The following is a 19083-nucleotide window of genomic DNA, read 5'->3' as shown; positions in this document are numbered from 1 at the left end:
CAGTTCCATCTATGGCATTTGAAATGCCACACTTCTACAACCACTGTATAAGATGCACCCAGTGTTTAGACTCCAAATTTTTCTAAAACAGGTGCACCTTATACATGGGGAAATATGGTATCTTTATAATTGTTATATTTTCTTGATGAACTGATCTTTATTATTGTAAAATATCCTTCTTTGTCTCCAGTAACACTGTTTGGCTATTTTGCCTGATATTAGTATAGCCACTCCAGGTTTCTTTCAGTTATTATTTGCATGGTCTATCTTTTCCCATCCTTTTAGTTTCAATCTATTCATACTTTCAGATCTAAAGTATGTCTCTTGTAGACAGCATATAGTTGGATCATGTTTTTTTTGGTTTTTAAAAAATCCATTCAGCTAATCTCTACCTTTTAATTGAAGTGTTTAATATATTTGCATTTAATGTAATAACTGATAGGATGCATGTCTTCCATTTTACTGCTTGTTTTCTATATGTTTTAAAGTCTTTTTTGTTTCACTATTCCTCCATAGTTGCCTTCCTTTGTGTTAGCTGGCTATTGTTTAATGTAGGCTTTTAATTTGCTTGTTTTTATTTTACTATATTTCTTAATTTAGAAAATAAGCAATCACATCCTGAATTCAGATAAATAACTCATAGAGTCAAAGGTTAAGACAATAGGATTCATGCAACAGGAATGTCTAACAAATCCAAATTCACCAGTTACTGCATCTCATAAACAACCTTGCCTGTTAGAGGTGTTCCATAAGAGTTTATTAAGTAAATACCCAAAACACACATTTATTCCTAAATAAGAGTAGCAATGTGTACTTGTTGATAGTTAGACACAGTAGTAATCATTAGGCTGAACTTGAAGAATGGCTAGCCCTGGCCGGTTGGCTCAGCGGTAGAGCGTCGGCCTAGCGTGCGGAGGACCCGGGTTCGATTCCCGGCCAGGGCACACAGGAGAAGCGCCCATTTGCTTCTCCACCCCTCCGCCGCGCCTTCCTATCTGTCTCTCTCTTCCCCTCCTGCAGCCAAGGCTCCATTGGAGCAAAGATGGCCCGGGCGCTGGGGATGGCTCTGTGGCCTCTGCCCCAGGCGCTAGAGTGGCTCTGGTCGCAACATGGCGACACCCAGGAGGGTCGCAACATGGCGACGCCCAGGATGGGCAGAGTATCGCCCCCTGGTGGGCAGAGCGTCGCCCCCTGGTGGGCGTGCCGGGTGGATCCCGGTCGGGCGCATGCGGGAGTCTGTCTGACTGTCTCTCCCTGTTTCCAGCTTCAGAAAAATGCAAAAAAAAAAAAAAAAAAAAAAGAATGGCTAGATGAAATTGGGCGGAAATTATTCAACTTGAAGGGCAGCCCGTCTTAGCCATCGTTTTGCTTTCTCTTCATCTACCTGAAAAGTATAATTGTGGTCCTTTAACACCCTATACTTTCTTACTTACAGATAGAGCCATTATTCCTTTCTATCTTAAATGTTTCTAAGAGCCGAGCTTTAAGGTTTTATCTTCCCCATTTTTGAATGGAGGCCTGTCCATGATGCTGGGTCTTGTAGAGGGTACTCATGATTCTGGACAACACTTCCTCATGCCAAGAAGGCAGAAAGCCTTGATTCGGTTGGGGGCTTACTATACAATAGCTGACTTACTGGAGCTTGTGGAGGCCTTGAGGGACCAGATGATCTCTAAATGGGAGATAAAGAGCACATTTGCAGGTTTGCTCTTTCTGCTTCTCCAGATAGCCACCTCCACTGCTTGTCATGAATTGTTATGGAGGGATGAGGTGGGCTGAAGTTCATATTATGTGAAAAAGTGTCCCTGTCCTTCTCACATTCCGCACATCCCTGCAGGATGTCAATCATGGGCCAGGATAACCATGCTGCATCTCTTGAAGAGTCAATGCTATTGAAAATCTGGAAGCAACCCTGATTTTTTCTATTATCACAAACACAGATGTATTACAAAAGAGAAAGTAAATGCCTTGTGAATAATTCAGATAAGTCTTGAGACTTAAAAAGAAGTTAATTACTATAGCAGGCTGTCTTAGGCATGCCACAGAATCCTTGAAGCATACACCTATTCATTCTCCTTATTTGTTAGGGGCTGGCTTGCTAGGACTGCCATAACCAAGTACTACAGATTAGGCGGCCCCTTTGCCCACTTCCACATACCCTCCCTCTGACTGTCACCACACTGCCGTCTGTGTCTTTGTATGTATCTACGTTTTTTTGGCTAGTCCCTCCACTTCTTTCATTCAGTCCCCCATCCTTGCTCCCCTCTGACAGCTGAAAGTCTGTTCTATGTATCCATGCCTCAGTCTTTTGTGGTCATTAGATTCCACTTATTGACCCACTGGTAATTCAGGAATATGTTTAATAGAAAAATAATATGGTATTTGTCTTTCTCTGACTGGCTTATTTCACTTAGCATAATAATCTCCAGGTCCATCCATGTGGTTGCAAAGGGTAAGATTTCCTTCTTTATTACAGCTGTGTAGTATTCCACTGTGTAAATGTACCACAGCTTTTTAAAAAATATTTAACAGTATTTTATTTATTTTTAACATTTTTTTATTTAATTAATTGTGTTTACATAGATTCTAGGGTTACCCCAAATGCCTCCCCGCTCCCCCTAATTCCCTCAACATCTCTCTTGCCCCACTCTATACAGCACCCTCCCCCCTTCCCTTCAGGTTTATCCCATCCTATCATCCCCTTTCCCTCTGTCCTCTTTTCCTCTGGTCCCTTTGATCCCTCCTCTGTCTCAGTTCCGTTCCTCAGTTCCATTATTCCTTGGATTCCTCAAATGAGTGAGGTCATATGGTTTTTTCTTTCTCTGCCTGGCTTATTTCACTCAACATAATAGTTTCCAGGTCCTTCCATATTGTTGCAAAAGGTAATATTTCTTTTCATGGCCCCATAGTATTCCATAGTATATATGTACCACAGTTTTTTAATCCACTCGTCCACTGACGGACACTTGGGCTATTTCCAGATCTTTGCTATTGTGAACAATGCTGCCATAAACATGGGGGTGCATTTCTCCTTTTCAATCAGTGCTATGGTGTTCTTGGGGTATATTCCTAAAAGTGGGAGAGCTGGGTCAAAAGGCAGTTCAATTTTTAATTTTTTGAGGAATCTCCATACTGTTTTCCACAGTGGCTGCACCAGTCTGCATTCCCACCAGCAGTGAGAAGGGTTCCCTTTTCTCCACATCCTCGCCAGCACTTACTCTGTGTTGTTTTGTTGATGAGCGCCATTCTGACTGGTGTGAGATGATATCTCATTGTGGTTTTAATTTGCATTTCTCTAATGATTAGTGATGTTGAGCATTTTTTCATATGCCTATTGGCCATCTGTATGTCCTCTTTGGAGAAGTGTCTATTCATTTCTTTTGCCCATTTTTAAATTGGATTGTTTATCTTCCTGGTATTGAGTTTTACATGTTCTTTATAAATTTTGGTTATTAATGCCTTATCAGACATATTGTCAAATATATTCTCCCATTGTGTAGTTTGCCTTTTTATTCTGTTCTTATTGTTTTTAGCTGTGCAAAAGATTTTTAGTTTGATATAGTCCCATTTGTTTATCCTGTCTTTTATTTCACTTGCCCGTGGAGATAAATCTGCAAATATATTGCTGTGAGAGATGTCAGAGAGCTTACTGCCTATGTTTTCTTCTAAGATGCTTATGGTTTCTGGCTTACATTTAAGTCTTTTATCCATTTTGAGTTTATTTTTGTGAGTGGTGTAAGTTGGTGGTCTAGTTTCATTTCTTTGCAGGTAGCTGTCCAATTTTCCCAACACCATTTGTTGAAGAGGCTGTCTTTACTCCAATGTATGCTCTTACCTCCTTTGTCAAATATCAGTTGTCCATAAAGGTGTGGGTTTATTTCTGGGTTCTCTGTTCTGTTCCATTGATCTATATGCCTGTTCTTATGCCAGTACCAGGCTGTTTTGAGTACAATGACCTTGTAGTATAACTTGATATCTGGAAGTGTGATACCTCCCACTTTATTCTTCCTTTTCAAGATTGCTGAGGCTATTCATGTTCTCTTTTGGTTCCATATAAATTTTGAAATATATGTTCTATATCTTTGAAGTAAGTCATTGGTATTTTAATTGGTATTGCATTGAATTTATAAATTGCTTTGGGTAATATAGACATTTTAATGATGTTTATTCTTCCTAACCATGAGCACGATATATGCTTCCACTTCTTTGTATCTTCCCTGATTTCTTTTATCAATGTTTTATAATTTTCTGAGTACAAGTCTTTAATCTTCCTGGTTAAATTTATTCCTAGGTACTTTATTTTTTTGATTGCAATGGTGAAGGGGATTGCTTTCTTAATTTCTCTTTCTGACAGTTCATTGTTAGTGTATAAAAATGCCTCTGATTTCTGAGTATTGATTTTATATCCTGCCACCTTGATGAATTCATTTATCAGGTCCAGTAGTTTTTTGACTGAGACTTTAGGGTTTTCTATATTCAATATCATATCATCTGCAAATAATGATAGTTTTACTTCTTTTCCAATTTGGATGCCTTTTATTTCTTTTTCTTGTCTGATTGCTGTGGCTAGAACTTCCAGAACTATGTTAAATAAGAATAGTGAAAGGGGGCACCCCTACCTTGTTCCTGATCTTAGGGGATTGCTTTTAATTTTTTCCCATTGAGTATGATGTTGGCTGTGGGCCTGTCATAAATGGCCTTTATCATGTTGAGGTATGTTCCCTGTATTCCCACTTTGCTGAGAGTTTTGATCATGAATGGGTGCTAGATTTTATCAAATGCTTTTTCTGCATCTATTGAAATTATCATGTGGTTTTTCTCCTTCCTTTTGTTTATGTGATGAATCACATTGATTGATTTGTGAATATTATACCAGCCTTGCCTCCCAAGAATAAATCCCACCCCATGGTGTATGATTTTTTTCATATATTGCTGGATCCGGTTTGCTAATATTTTGTTGAGGATTTTAGCATCTAAATTCATCAGGGATATTGGCCTATAATTTTCTTTTTTTGTGTTGTCTTTGCCTGGTTTTGGAATCAGAATTATACTCACCTCATAAAAGGAGCTTGGAAGTCTTCCTCTTGAATTTTTTGAAATAGCTCGAGAAGTATAGGAGTTAGTTCTTCTTTGAATATTTGGTAGAATTCACTTGTGAAGCCATCAGGCCCAGGACTTTTCTTTGTTGGGAGCTTTTTGAAACTGTTTCAATTTCATTTGTTGTAATTGGTCTGTTTAGGTTTTCTGATCCTTCTAGATTAATTTTTGGAAGATGGTATGTTTCAAGGAATTTGTCTATTTCATATAGGTTGTCTAGTTTTTTGACATACAGTTCTTCATAGTATTTTCTTACAATATTTTGTATTTCTGTTGTGTCAGTTGTTATTTCTTCACTCTCATTTCTAATTTTATTTATTTGAGTCCTCTCTCTTTTTTTCTTGGTGAGTCTGGTTAAAGGTTCATCGATCTTGTTTACCTTTTCAAAGAACCAGCTCCTGGTTTCATTGATCCTCTGTATTGTTTCTTTAGCCTCTATGTCATTTATTTCTGCTCTGATCTTTATTATTTCCTTCCTTCTACTAGCTCTGGGCTTTACTTGCTGTTATTTTTCTAGTTCTTTTAGATGTAGGGTCAAGTTTTTTTTGTTTTTTGTTTTGTTTTTTTTTGTATTTTTCTGAAGCTAGAAACGGGGAGAGACAGTCAGACAGACTCCCGCATGCGCCCAACCGGGATCCACCCGGCACGCCCACCAGGGGGCGACGCTCTGCCCACCAGGGAATGATGCTCTGCCGCAACCAGAGCTACTCTAGCGCCTGGGGCAGAGGCCAAGGAGCCATCCCCAGCGCCCGGGCCATCTTTGCTCCAATGGAGCCTTGGCTGCAGGAGGGGAAGAGAGAGACAGAGAGGAAGGAGAGAGGGAGGGGCGGAGAAGCAGATGGGCGCTTCTCCTGTGTGCCCTGGCCAGGAATCGAACCTGGGACTTCTGCATGCCAGGCCAACGCTCTACCACTGAGCCAACCGGCCAGGGCCGGGTCAAGTTTTTTATTTGAGCTTTTTCTAGCTTCTTAAGGTATGCCTGTAATGCTATGAACTTCCCTCTTAGGACTGCTTTTGCTGTGTCCCATAAATTTTGAGTTGATGTATGCTGGTTATTGTTTGTTTCTAGGAATATTTTTATTTCTTCTTTGATCTCATTTTTAACCCATTTGTTATTTAATAAAATGCTATTTAGTTTCCAAGTGTTTGAGTATTTTTCAGTTTTTCTGTTGTGGTTGATTTCTAGTTTCATGCCATTGTGATTGGAGAAAGTGCTCAATATGATTTCAATCTTCTTAAATTTGTTGAGACCACTTTTGTGCCCTAACATGTGGTCTATCCTAGAGAATGTACCATGAGCACTTGAAAAGAATGTATTTCACCTGACCTGTGGTGGCGCAGTGGATAAAGCATCGACCTGGAAATGCTGAGGTCGCTGGTTCGAAACCCTGGGCTTGCCTGGTCAAGGTACATATGGGAGTTGATGCTTCCGGCTCCTCCCCCCCTTCTCTCTCTCTGTCTTTCTCTCCTCTCTCTCGGTCTCTCTCTCCTCTCTAAAAATGAATAAATAAATAAAAAAAATTTAAAAAAAATTAAAAAAAAAAAAAAAAAAAAAAAAAAAGAAAAGAAAAGAATGTATTTCCTGCTACTTTAGGGTGAAAGGTTCTGAAGGTATTTATTAAATCGAGTTGATCTAGTATGTCCTTTAAGTCTGCTGTTTTTTTGTTAATTTTCTTTCTTGAGGATCTATCTAGTGATGTTAGTGGGGTATTGAAATCCCCCACTATTATAGTATTGCTGTTGATCTCGCCCTTTAAATCCATCAAAGTCTGCTTTATATAGTTAAGTGCTCCTATATTAGGTGTGTAGATATTTATAACAGTTATATCTTCCTGTTGGATTGCTCCCTTTATCATTATGTAGTGACCTTCTTTATCTCTTACTATAGCCTTTGTTTTAAAGTCCATTTTGTCTGATATAAGTATTGCTACCCAGCTTTTTTTCTTTTCCATTTCTGTGAAATATGTTTTTCCATCCTTTTATCTTTAGTCTATGGGCATCTTTTGTTTTAAGGTGTGTCTCTTGTAGACAGCATATGTATGGGTCTTATTTTCTTATCCACGCAGCTACCCTATGTCTTTTGATCAGATCATTTAATCCATTTACATTTAAGATTATTATTGATATGTACTTGTTTATTGCCATTTAATTCTTTAAAGCTGTATTCCTCTTTTGCTATATTATTTTCCCACTTTCCTGTTTAAAACAGGCTCCTTAACATTTCCTGCAGCATTGGTTTGATTGTAATGAATTCTTTGAGTTTTTTGTTTTTTTTTGTCTGGGAAGCTTTTTATTTCTCCTTCAATTTTAAACGATAGCCTTGCTGGATAAAGTAGTCTCAGTTGTAGGCTCTTGTTCTGCATTACTTTGAATATTTCTTGCCATTCCCTTCTGGCCTCAAGTGTTTCTGTTGAGAAGTCGGATGTTCCTAATGGGGGCTCTTTTGTAGGTGATATCCTTCTTTTCTCCAGCAGCTTTTAATATTTTCTCCTTATCGCTTAGCTCTGGTATTTTAATTATGATGTGTCTTGGTGTAGATCCTTTTGGGTTTCTCTTTAATGGAGTTCTCTGTGCTTCTTGAACTTGTGAGACCCTTCTTTGCATCAATTTAGGAAAATTTTCAGCTATGATTTGATTGAATAAAGTTTCTATCCCTGTTCTTTCTCTTCTTCTTTGGGAACCCCTATGATGCGGGTGTTATTTTCTTCATGGTGTCACAGAGCTCTCTCAGTTTCCTCAGACTTTTTGAGTCTTTTCTCTTTTTTCTGCTCTGCTTTTGTGCCTTTGTTCATCTTGTCCTCTAAATCACTGATTCTATCTTCAGCTTCATCCATCCTACTTTTAATTCCTTCCATTGTGGTCTTTATTTTTGATATTGTATTTGTCACCTCCGACTGATTCTTTTTTAATATTTCAATGTCCTTTTTTATACTTGCTATCTCTTTATTTAGGTGTTCATAATGACCATTCATTGTTGTTCTAAGATCCCTAAGCATCCTAACAATCATTATTCTAAACTCTGCATCTGGCAGTTTGGTTATTTCCATATCACTCAGTTTATTTTCTGGAGATTTCTCTTGTGGTTTCATTTGGATTACACTTCTCTGTCTTCTCATTATGTCTGCGTGTTTGGGTGTGTTGTTTGTAGGGCTGGTTGAGTCTAGGTTTGATGTTGTCTGCCTTCAATTTTCAGTTGTGTTATTTCTAGGTCTTCTTGGGTTGGCATCAGCTGTTATTTGTAATCCACTTTTGGATTTGGGCTGCTTTGAAGTCTTGATTTGTTTGTTTTCTTCTCACTTGTAGTCTTGTTTACTGATCTCAGCAGGGGGCTTATTTGAAACTGTATCCAGGAATGTAGTGGGTGTAACCTGAGACTCTGAAGGTTTTATCTGCCAGTTACTCTCTCTGGGGGTGGGATGCTTTCTCTGCCTCAGTTGGGGGAGGTGTATCTCAGATCTCCATGGAGACCTGAGTTACTGCCCCTCCTCCTCACTTCTTGTTTTCAGCTGTGTCTTGTTGCACTGATTGGAGCTGGAGAGATGTCTGGAGATGTATGATCTGGAAGCACTTTAGTCTTGTGTTATGTGGAAGGATCAACCCCTCCCCCAGCTATGGCCACCTCCAGCACTGGATGAGTCAGCTTCTCAGGTCCTCCCATGCATTCCTCTGCCAGTCACTGTCTGTCTCTCTCTCCCCCCTTTACTTTTGGAAGATAAGCCAGCCCTTTCAACACACCTCGTTCCCAGGTCCCCAGGCAAGTGGCTGTGAGGGATATTTACTACTCTTTTCCTTGGAGTGAGAGCCCTTCTGGCCTCTCAGCCTCACATCCCCTTTGTTCTTGTAAGCAGGGGAGACTCACTGCTCCTTGGCACTCCCTACCAGGCTCAGTGTGGCTTCTTCTTTGCTCCTTGGTTTTTGAGAGCTGGTCTTGTAGTCCAGAGTTTGTTTTTCATGTTGATTGTTCCTAAATTAATTTGTAATCCAGTTTGGTGGTGTGAGCTGGGAGTCTGTGCATCTGCCTACTCCGCTGCCATTGATGAGTTGGATGGACTGGGGAGTTCCTAGTTTTCATGAACTTCACATCAATCCCGTAACATACACTCCCAATGACATACAGCAGAAGTTTAGCTGTTTAGCCAAGCTTGGCACTCCGGACTGTGGACAACTGCCACTGCCTGGCAGCACCACACTTAATGTCAGTACCACAGCTTTTTTATCCATTCAGCCAATGATAAACATTTGGCTTATTTCCAGATCTTGGCTATTGCAAAATATAATGCTGCAATGAACATAAGGGTACATATATTTTTTAAATTATATGTTTTGGGATTCTTAGAATATATTCCCAGAAGTAGGATCACTGGGCCAAAAGACAGTTAAATTTTTAATTTTTTGAGGAAACTCCATATTGTTTTCCACAATGGCCACACCAATCTGCATTCCTACCAACAGTACACAAGGGTTCCCTTTTCTCTACATCCTCATCAGCACTTACTGTTTGCTGATTTATTCATGATAGTCATTCTGACACGTGTGAGAGGATATCTCATAGTTTTAATTTGCATTTCTCTGATGATTAGTGACATTGAGCATTTTTTCATATGTCTATTGGCCATCTGTATGTCCTCTTTGGAGAAGTGTCTATTCAGGTCCTTTGACCATTTTTTACCAGCGTTGTTCATCTTCTTGGTGTTGAGTTGTATAAGTTCTTTATATATTTTGGAAATTAATCCCTTATCAGATGTATCATTGCAAATATGTTCTCCCATTCAGTGGGTTCCTTTTTCATTTCGTTGATGGTTCCCTTTGCTGTGCAAAAGCTTTTTAGTTTAATGTAGTCCCATTTATTTATTTATTTTCCTCTGTTTCTCTTGCCTGAGGAGATATACTGACAATAGTATAAAACTAGAAATCAACTACAATATGAAAACTGAAAAAATATTCAAACACATGGAGGCTAAATAGCATGTTATTAAATAATGAATAGGTTAACAATGAGATCAAGGAAGAAATAAAAAATTACCTGGACAAATTAAAATGAACACACAACAACCCCAAATCTATGGGACACTGAAAGCAGTTCTGGGAGCAAAGTTCATAGCATTACAGGCCTACCTCAGAAAGCAATAAAAAGCTCAAATAAATAATCTCACCCTACACCTAAAAGAACTAGAAAAAGAACAACAAACTAAGCCCAGAGTAAGTAGAAGGAAGGGAATCATAATGATCAGAATAGAAGTAAATGGCATATAGACTAAAAGCAATATGGAATATCAATGAAACTAAGAGCTGGTTCTTAGAAAAGGTAAACGAGATTGATAAACCTTTAACCAGAAACATCAAGAAAAAAAAGAGAGGACCCAAATAAATAAAATCAGCAATGACAGAGAGGAAGTAACAACCAGTATCACAGAAATACAAAGGATTGTAAGAAAATACTATAAACAACTATTTTTCAACAAGTTGGACAACCTGGGCAAAATTGATATAGTCCTAGAAACATACAATCTTCCGAAACTGAATCAGAAAGAATCAGAAAACCTGAGGAGACCAAATACAACTAATGAAGTTAAAGCAGTAATAAAACTCGTTTTTAAAACCTGAGGACAAACCCTACTATTGGTGACTTTCAATTATCACAAGCAGCCGGGGAAGCCATCAAAAGACTTCCAGTACAAAACCTACAAGTGTGTAGCCTTGGCTGACAGACACTGTAAGTAGACACTTTTATAATCCCTGTAAGCATTATAGGTAAGAACATTTAAAGAATTTCCTTAAAATAAAAACAAAAGATGAAGATTTAGTGAAACTGTAATAATAGATTATTTTTATCCATGTGTTAATAACTTATTTTCCTTAAACATTCTTAAACAGAGAGAGTAACTAGAAACTAATTTAATAATTAAATCCTTGTTTTATAAGGTTTTAGCTTACAGAAAAATCTAGATACCAAAATAGCATCTGTATCCATGTTATAATAAGTCCACACAATGTTTAGTAGGGAAACAATGGTGGAAATTTAAAACACCCCATTAAGTTGATGTGTTCATATGAGCAAAGACAATTATTGATATCTAACATGTGATTTAGTTACAAAGTTTAAGAAAAGAGTAGGTAAAACCTCAGTTAGTTTCCACACTATTTATAGATATATCTTACTTAATAGTCAGTTTCACAGACTCGGATGATCCACTGATGTTGACAGGGAACTGTTCTTCAAAGTGCCCCAGGATGGAAGAGCTGAAGGAAATCTGGATGGCCTGCACTCCGCTGGGTTCGAGGAGGCCTTCCGTGGGGCTGAAGACAAAGCAGGCACCCATAGCCGAAGCGGGAGGGCTCATGCTAAAGAGGGCATCGATGCTGCCTTTGTTGGAGAGTATTGTCTAGATCAATAAAGAGACAGGAATGATAAAGTAGACAACGGGCTTCTGATTCTTTTTCCACATAAGCACATGGCTGTCTTACTTAATACCAACACAGAGACCATGGCAGGAATTAGAATCAAATGAACAGTTTTCTCTCTTGAATATCTGAGGATAGGAGCCCCAAGCCAGAAAGTAACTTCGTGTTTTTTGTCTCATCTATAAAATGGAACTAGTCATATGTGTTATGCCCATACTATAAAGATTGATTATAATGATACCTACTGAAGAAGAGCCTTAAAGTACTGTTTTTTGATGCTCTACATAAAGTAACCAAGGCAAAATAGATATTTCTCTCATATGCATGAGGAGGCTGACATTAAGTGGTATACTAAAAAATAAAAAGCAAGTCAGAATAGAGGAGCAAGAAGTACCTAAGCCTATGTTTATAATGTACCTTGGTGACATCAATGTGGATTCCAGGTTGTAAGGATTCACTTGCTTGTGGTATTAGATGTCATCCTACTGGGATACGTTCATCTCAAACTCTACTGAGTATGCTTATATAAGCAATCGCTTTACTGTAGGAACATTTTATTTCTAGCACTAGTGTTCTGGAATCATGTCACTGCTTATATCCGACTGCACACCAGGTATGTGTAAAAAGCCCCTGCTTGCCAGTCAGAGTCCTCCACCACTGGCTCAGTCCACCGCTCCCACTCCTGCCTCCCACGGTCCTGTCCAGGACCCTGTACCACAGCCATGCACTTCTATTCCTGAGCTTCCAAGACACAATCTCTTTCTTGCCAGTGCTCATGATCGTGTGAACAACACATTCTGTTTATGTAGGAACTGCCCTCGACCTACACTGAAGGCATTGGAGAGAAACAGAGCACAGGAGATTGTGGAGAAACATTGAGAAAAGTATGAGGAAAGTTACGTGGAACTGCGTTCTGTGTCAGGCGCCTGAAAGCCAAGGGAGAAAAATCTCCAGAAAGGGTCAAACTGTGGACAGAGGTTAAGGAGAATAAGCTGAGGAAATGTTACAGATTTTTTATTTTTACTTTTCTTTCTTATTTATTTTTTAATTGAATATAGTGGGGTGACATTGGTTAATAAAATTATACAGGTTCCAGGTGTGCAGTGCTATACTACATCATCTATACATTGCATTGTATTCGCGCACCCCTATGTCCATTGCAGCATTATTTACAATAGCCAAGATATGAAACAGCCCAAGTGCCCAACAGTAGAAGAGTGGATAAAAAAGCTGTGCTACATTTACACACTGGAATGCTCCTCAGCTGTAAAAAAGGAAGAAAATCTTACCTTTTGCAACTGCATGGACGGACCTGGTGAGTATTATGCTCAGTGAAATAAGTCAGTCAGAGAAAGACAAGTACCATATAAGTTCATTTATTTGTGAAATCTAATGAACATATTTAAAAACTGTCTAGAGGTCTAATTGTTAATTAGAGGTCATCCTTGCCCTTGAAGAAGAGAGGATTTCAATGGACTATGATTGTAGAATCCAGAATACAGATGTTTGGGGATTGAGTGGGAGCAAAAGAAATAGTGGTCAACTTTTCTAGCTTCTGTTTTCAGATTAGTGATGAAAAGTGAGAATGGGGGGGGGTTGCAAAGATGTGGGAAGGTATGGCAGAGGAGACATAGTATATTTATATTAAATAACACACACTCAGTGCCTGGCCTACACGTTTGCTGGTGTAATAGAAGAAGGGGGCTAGGTAACCGAGGGAATGAGTCTGCTGGGTGTGGGGCTCCAGCAGCTCCAGCTGCCTCCGAGAAGCAGAGAAGCAAGAACCAGGAGCTACAGACAGAGTCAGGGGCTCTCACAGAGTAAGACATCCGCTCTGCTAAGAGGAGACAGACAACGCACCAAAACAGACACAGCTAATTGCTACTTGGTATTTTCTTCATCTTTTTACGTTTACTTCCCATCTCCCTTTCTGTCTTAAGTTTCTTGGTCATAGGAATCATGCTTCATTCCTTTGAAAGAGACTATGTAGAAAAGGGATTATGACCAGGGAACTCAGAAGCCAAATCCCTGGGATCAGATCTCATCGTTGCCACTGACTTACTAGCTGTGTGACCTTGGAATACCTGCTTTGCTTCTCTGTGCACCCGTTTCTCCATCTGCAATATGTAAGTCCTACTAACTTCTCAGATTGCTCTGAAGATGAAATTTAGTAATTTACAATACTTTTAGAATTGTGCCTGGAAAAGAATGTTTGAATGACAGTGACTGCAATTTACAGCCCCAGAGCTAAGCGCAGAATGTGTGGAAAATTTACCTGTGCTTAAAAAGAAACTGACATGCCCCAGTGGTAATGCAACTCAAAGGCATCAGGGTAGCTCGGAGGACTCTCATTCTCTCTGAGAAGATGCATGGGTTATCTTTTTATTTTTTAGTTACTACCAATGTTTTATCCAGATTTTCTATAAGATGCTAGCTTCTCTATTTCTAAGAACATGCATGTCATTCTTCTCCCCTGACAAAGCAGTACCTACTTATGTGTAAGAATCCACCAAATTGCTTGGGCCACAATTCTGAGACCTTCTGATTACCGGTAATACCATTACCCATGCAGTCCAACTCCTCAGAGAAGAAAAAAATTGTTTTGTTTTGTTTTTGTGAGAGAGACAGAGAGAGGAACAGATAGGGACAGACAGACAGAAAGGGAAAGAGATGAGAAGCATCAATTCTTCGTTGCCACTTCTTTGCTGTTCATTGATTACTTTCTCATATGTGCCTTGACAGGGGGCTACATTAGAGTGAGTAACACCTTGCAACCTTGGGCTTAAAGTCAGCAACCTTTGGGCTCAAGCCAGAGACCATGGGGTCATGTCTATGATCCCATGCTCAAGCCAGTGACCTCGAGGTTACGAACCTGGGTCCTCCATGTCCCAATTTGATGCTCTATCCACTGCGCCACCGCCTGGTCAGGCGAGGAGAAAATTTATAACAGAATGTCCCCTTTCATTTGTTTTCCTTCTAATTACACTGGGGAAGAATGTGTACTCTTGGGGTTCTGGTTTATTCTTTATGGATCTGCTAAGCTCAGCAATGACTAAGGGCAATAGGTAGTTATTCAAATTTGTCTCAAGGAGGTAACATAATAAATTGAAAGAGAGATGCAATGAGGCATCAGCATTAAATATGCAGAGAGTGCAAAATATTCCCATAAGAAGCACCTTACTATGCCCTTCTCTGCCGGTGCATAGCTCTCCAAACTGTCCAATCTGATGCTGCACCTCATTTAACACTTATTCAGCTGGTGCTGGTTGGCCTTACTGTTCAAATCTGGGAGGGTGAGCAGTGGTGGCCTAACATACATCTGTGTTAAGTCTGCAAGAAATGATTGCTACCTTCAGGGAAACCCTATCCGTTTTGCACCAGAACTAACAGTTCTTTTCTGATGTGGCATCTGTAAGACAGTCTGTAAGCTGTAAGGGAAATTCACACTGGACAAATTACAGACAGAATATCAATTTAGTAAGAACTATTGTACCTTTTTGTTTTCATCCCTAAGTGACCATTTTCTTCAAAGTGCAATAGAAGACAATGCAACATAGTAGCTGTGCTACTTCTCATTTTACAGCAGTCATATGACTGGTTTCTTCATTTAAATTACGCTCTCTGTACATTCCATCTCCATCATGATATCAACATCTCTGTTTGCCTTGCACAACAACATCCCATTTAGGCCTTGAACATGGGGACAAATGACTCTGCAGAAAGCTCTCAACAAGCAGGCATTTATCTCCCACGCGAGGGTTGGCTGGGCAAGGTTGATTTGGCTGTCGGCTGGGTTTGAATATGGTGAGAGCCAGAGGTTAAAAAGCCAGCAGGCCTCCTCTTCCCATGGGATACAGGGCCCTACAACCACTGCTCACTAACATTCACAAGCTGTATGACCTTGCCAGTTACTTAACAAATGTGGCAGAGTCAGGTTTGCTGTTCATTGAACCCACATCCTCTTCCTCTACAGCTGGTACATTTCCCAGCCACCCTTGCAGTTAAGGACAGCTAACAGGATGTGAACAAAAGTGATATGTGCCACCTCCAGTGCAACCTCCCATAGAAATCGCTCATGGCAACCCTCCCTGCTCTTCCTCCTGCCAGTGTGATACATGAGAGACTGCAGAGCCATTTAATGGAAGGCCCGGGCTCCTCACTCTCTGCTGGAGGAGGGCCACCTGCTGATAGCAATGTTGGTTGGGACTTTATAAAAGCAAAAAAATAGACTTTTATCGATTTTGAGAGAATATTTACTTTTGTATTTGTTTGTTATAGTACCTAACATTAATTACCCTAACTAGTAAAACTTCTCTAAGCCTCTGTTTCCTCATCTATAAAATGGGTACAGTCATTGTCACTACTCTACAGGGGTTTTGTGAGGACTAAATGAGCTGATGATGCCTGCACACTCAACACGCATGAAGGGTGATGCTGTAGGCAGAATTCACTGCTATCTGCCTATTTCTTCTTTGTAAAACAGATACAATAAAACCTGCCTTTCACGGTTTTGTAAGGATTGGAAACTATACAGTGACACATTCACATGCATGCACACATAATAACACATTGAACCTGACATACTAATTAAACCTCAACACTCATTAAATAACAACTGCTTTTATTATTACCTCCATAGAAATATAAACATTTACAATTTGGAATCTTTCTAAACTAAAATTTCAATATAGTTTGATACTGTAAAAAAGTGTCCCAGATACAAATTTATGATGAGTGGCACTGAACTACTTTTGACCCTGAGGAACCCGTGAGTGGCATCTTTTTAAAAAGTTTCATTTTCTATATAATTGGAAAGACAAAGCAGGGAGGTCTTTCCCAGAAACCACTGTTGGTTTTTAAATCATGGCTTGAAGACTAGTGCATTTGGAGAAAATTCTGAGGTGTGAAAACAGCTATCCTCATTAGGACATTCTGGGAAATGTAGAAGGTTCTCTATCCTCTGATCTGTAGGATTCATGTTGTCAGAGAACAAGCATTAAACAGATGGGGAGATGTATTTATGGAGTTCCCCTTTATAAGCTACAAAATGATGAGGATAAAACCAATTAAATTATGGCTTTGACGTTTTTAGTAAAGTTAGAGGGGGCTGAAGAGGATTGAAAAAGTGTTTCTACTCAAAAATAAATAAAAATTTAAAAACATTTTGCTGTTTAAAATAACTATTCCTTTTCATTTTGCAAGAACTAGTTTGAAGTATGCACACTGAAATCCTAGACAGATGAAAATGCTGAGTTTGAGACTTTTTTGGGGTTGGGGAAGGGAGATACAACCTTTAAACTTCATGACAGTAGGTCTTTTCAGTTCTGTTTTGCACATTAATCACATCTTTGCTGCTTAACACATAAATACTAGGGAAATCCAAATTAATTTTGGTAATAAATAAAAATTAAAGAGAGGAGGAAAAGTCAGATCACTCTGGGGTCTGCACAAGTATAAGAAATGGCAAATGGATGTGACTGCGCAAATTTTCTACTGATAAAAACATACAACAAAACGAAAAAAGCCACCTACTGATTGACTCTCGGTGAACAATCCTAACGTTTACCTCGTAACAATGTACAGATCCGATAAAAACTTTTCCAATATCCAGTAATTCAAAGTTGAAGTGAATCTTCGGTCCCATCCCTTCCCCTTTGACTCGGAGGGGCAGACGGATCTCTCGGCCTACAAAAGCAGTTCACGCTTTATTACCCAAATGATGCTTTATCACCCCAAACCATCCACCACTTGTTAACAATTTGATCACTCAAGATTATCGCACCAGCTCCCTGCACTGGACTGGGGAAACACAATTTAACCCAGGCTGAAGATTTAGTTTATTTTTAAGAAACAGGAATACTGTTGGTTTCTTACCTTTAGGGAATAGCTTATACCGCAACTCAGGCTGACATTTTAGCAGAAAAAAAAACATTTAAAATTTTGACCCCATCTTAACAGTATCCTTAAGTTTCTTATAAGAGAAAGTAATTTCTCTAAATCAGAGGAGAGTAATCACCAACTGATGCTCCCAATAAAACGAGTTAGCATGTGGCTCCAAGGGATGGTGCTCACACTGCTCCCCCCTAGATTTAGGGAGAGCCAGGGTATTAAGGAATCTGAGTCTGGGAGTCTTACTGACCCTCACTTTGCAGTTTCTTTCATGTAGAGGTAATGGAATCCACTAGACAGTACCCCTTATTACATACCCACAATGGACACAGGACCACAATGGACACAGGACCAATACAGAGCACAAACCTTTAAAGTAATGACTGGCTTTGTTTTCTTTAAAAAAATAAAAAAATCTCCACTTAACAATACGTGATCATTAGAAAAATATTATAGAGAAAATGGAAATTCTCTCATAATTCCACCACCCAAAGATAACTATTGTTAGCATTTTGGTGTCTGTAAAGCCAGTAACCACAGCCATCATCACAGCCACCTGGCCCATGCAGGTTTGCATTTGATTCGGACAGACGGTAACAAAACAACGGAGCTAAGAACTGGTAGGCTATCATCTTTATCCTAGCTTGCACCTGGTGGGCAAGAATACACACAGTGGGAAAACACTTCCCTTTCCATTCAGGGCTCCCAAGGCCACTGACTTATCCGAGTTTCCTAGAATCAAAGGTTTCTACCTCACCAGCCTTATTCACCTCTGTTCCCCGTCTCCTTCTCTCTGCACAAACTGGCTTCTCCTTCAGCACTCTGCCATCTTGGCTGCTTCTCCTCTCCTTCATGTGGCCTTTCTCTCCCTTCCTCCAGCATGGGCTCCTCTGCCCCATTTTATAGTGTAGAAATCAAAACCTTTAATCCAATATACAAACAAGGAAGTCTCTGATACAAAGTCACTTATCTGAGGCATAATGGGATTCCTCATGAGAGTGCACCACCCCACACCATGCAACAGTCAAGGGTGTGGGGAAAAGCTTAGTTTTGAAAAGATCTTAGTGTTAAAAGGGCAGGAAAGGCTTAGTCTTAAAACTAAACCTTAGACTATAATGACTTTGCCAGCTTACAGCCTGTCTCCCACATCCAATGCGAACTATAAGTGAGCAAACATATATATCATATTTACAAACTTATTTGAACAACAGTGTCAATACTTCCATAGCTAATCATATTTAAATACTGGTAATGTAGATGACAGCATATGCTATATATTATTTTATAACCTACTTTTTTCACTTACAATAAATCTGGAACGTTTTAACATATCATCACCTATAGGAGAGGTAAATCTCTTTTAACCAGTCCCTTTTATTCCAATTTAAGTGGTTTCCAACTTTTCAATGTAACAAATTATAATGTAATTAATATCCTTGAACATGTTTATGGGCAATTTTTCTATATTCTCTATAAGCACTTTAAAGATATTCTATTGCTTCTTGTCTTCTACCATTTCTGTTGAGAACTCAGCCTATCGTCCTACTGCTCACTTGAGTTAGTATGTTTTTTCCTCTGATTGCTTTGAGATTTTCTTTTGTCTCTGGTTTTTAGCAGTTTTACTATAATATTCCATGTGTGGTTTACATTTATCTTCTTGGAATTTGTGGCACTTCTTGAATCTGTGGGTGAATG

The 19083-nt window shown here is 39.3% G+C and overlaps 1 protein-coding gene across 2 annotated transcripts in view; it reads right to left on the bottom strand.

Moving 5' to 3' along the window:
- Positions 1-19083, bottom strand: part of HYDIN (HYDIN axonemal central pair apparatus protein) — a 365754-nt gene that overhangs the window by 214088 nt on the left and 132583 nt on the right. For both annotated transcript variants that reach the window (XM_066243172.1, XM_066243173.1), the window contains exons 11-12: positions 17066-17184; positions 11257-11480 (exon numbers count right to left, since the gene is read on the bottom strand). In XM_066243172.1, coding sequence (XP_066099269.1) covers positions 11257-11480; positions 17066-17184 — 343 coding nt within the window. The remainder of the gene's footprint in view (positions 1-11256; positions 11481-17065; positions 17185-19083) is intronic.

This window comes from Saccopteryx bilineata, chromosome 9 (genome assembly GCF_036850765.1).
Source record: "Saccopteryx bilineata isolate mSacBil1 chromosome 9, mSacBil1_pri_phased_curated, whole genome shotgun sequence".
NCBI lineage: Eukaryota > Metazoa > Chordata > Mammalia > Chiroptera > Emballonuridae > Saccopteryx > Saccopteryx bilineata.
The sequence above is the reverse complement of the archived record's forward strand: the minus strand, read 5'-3'. Positions and strand labels throughout refer to the sequence as shown.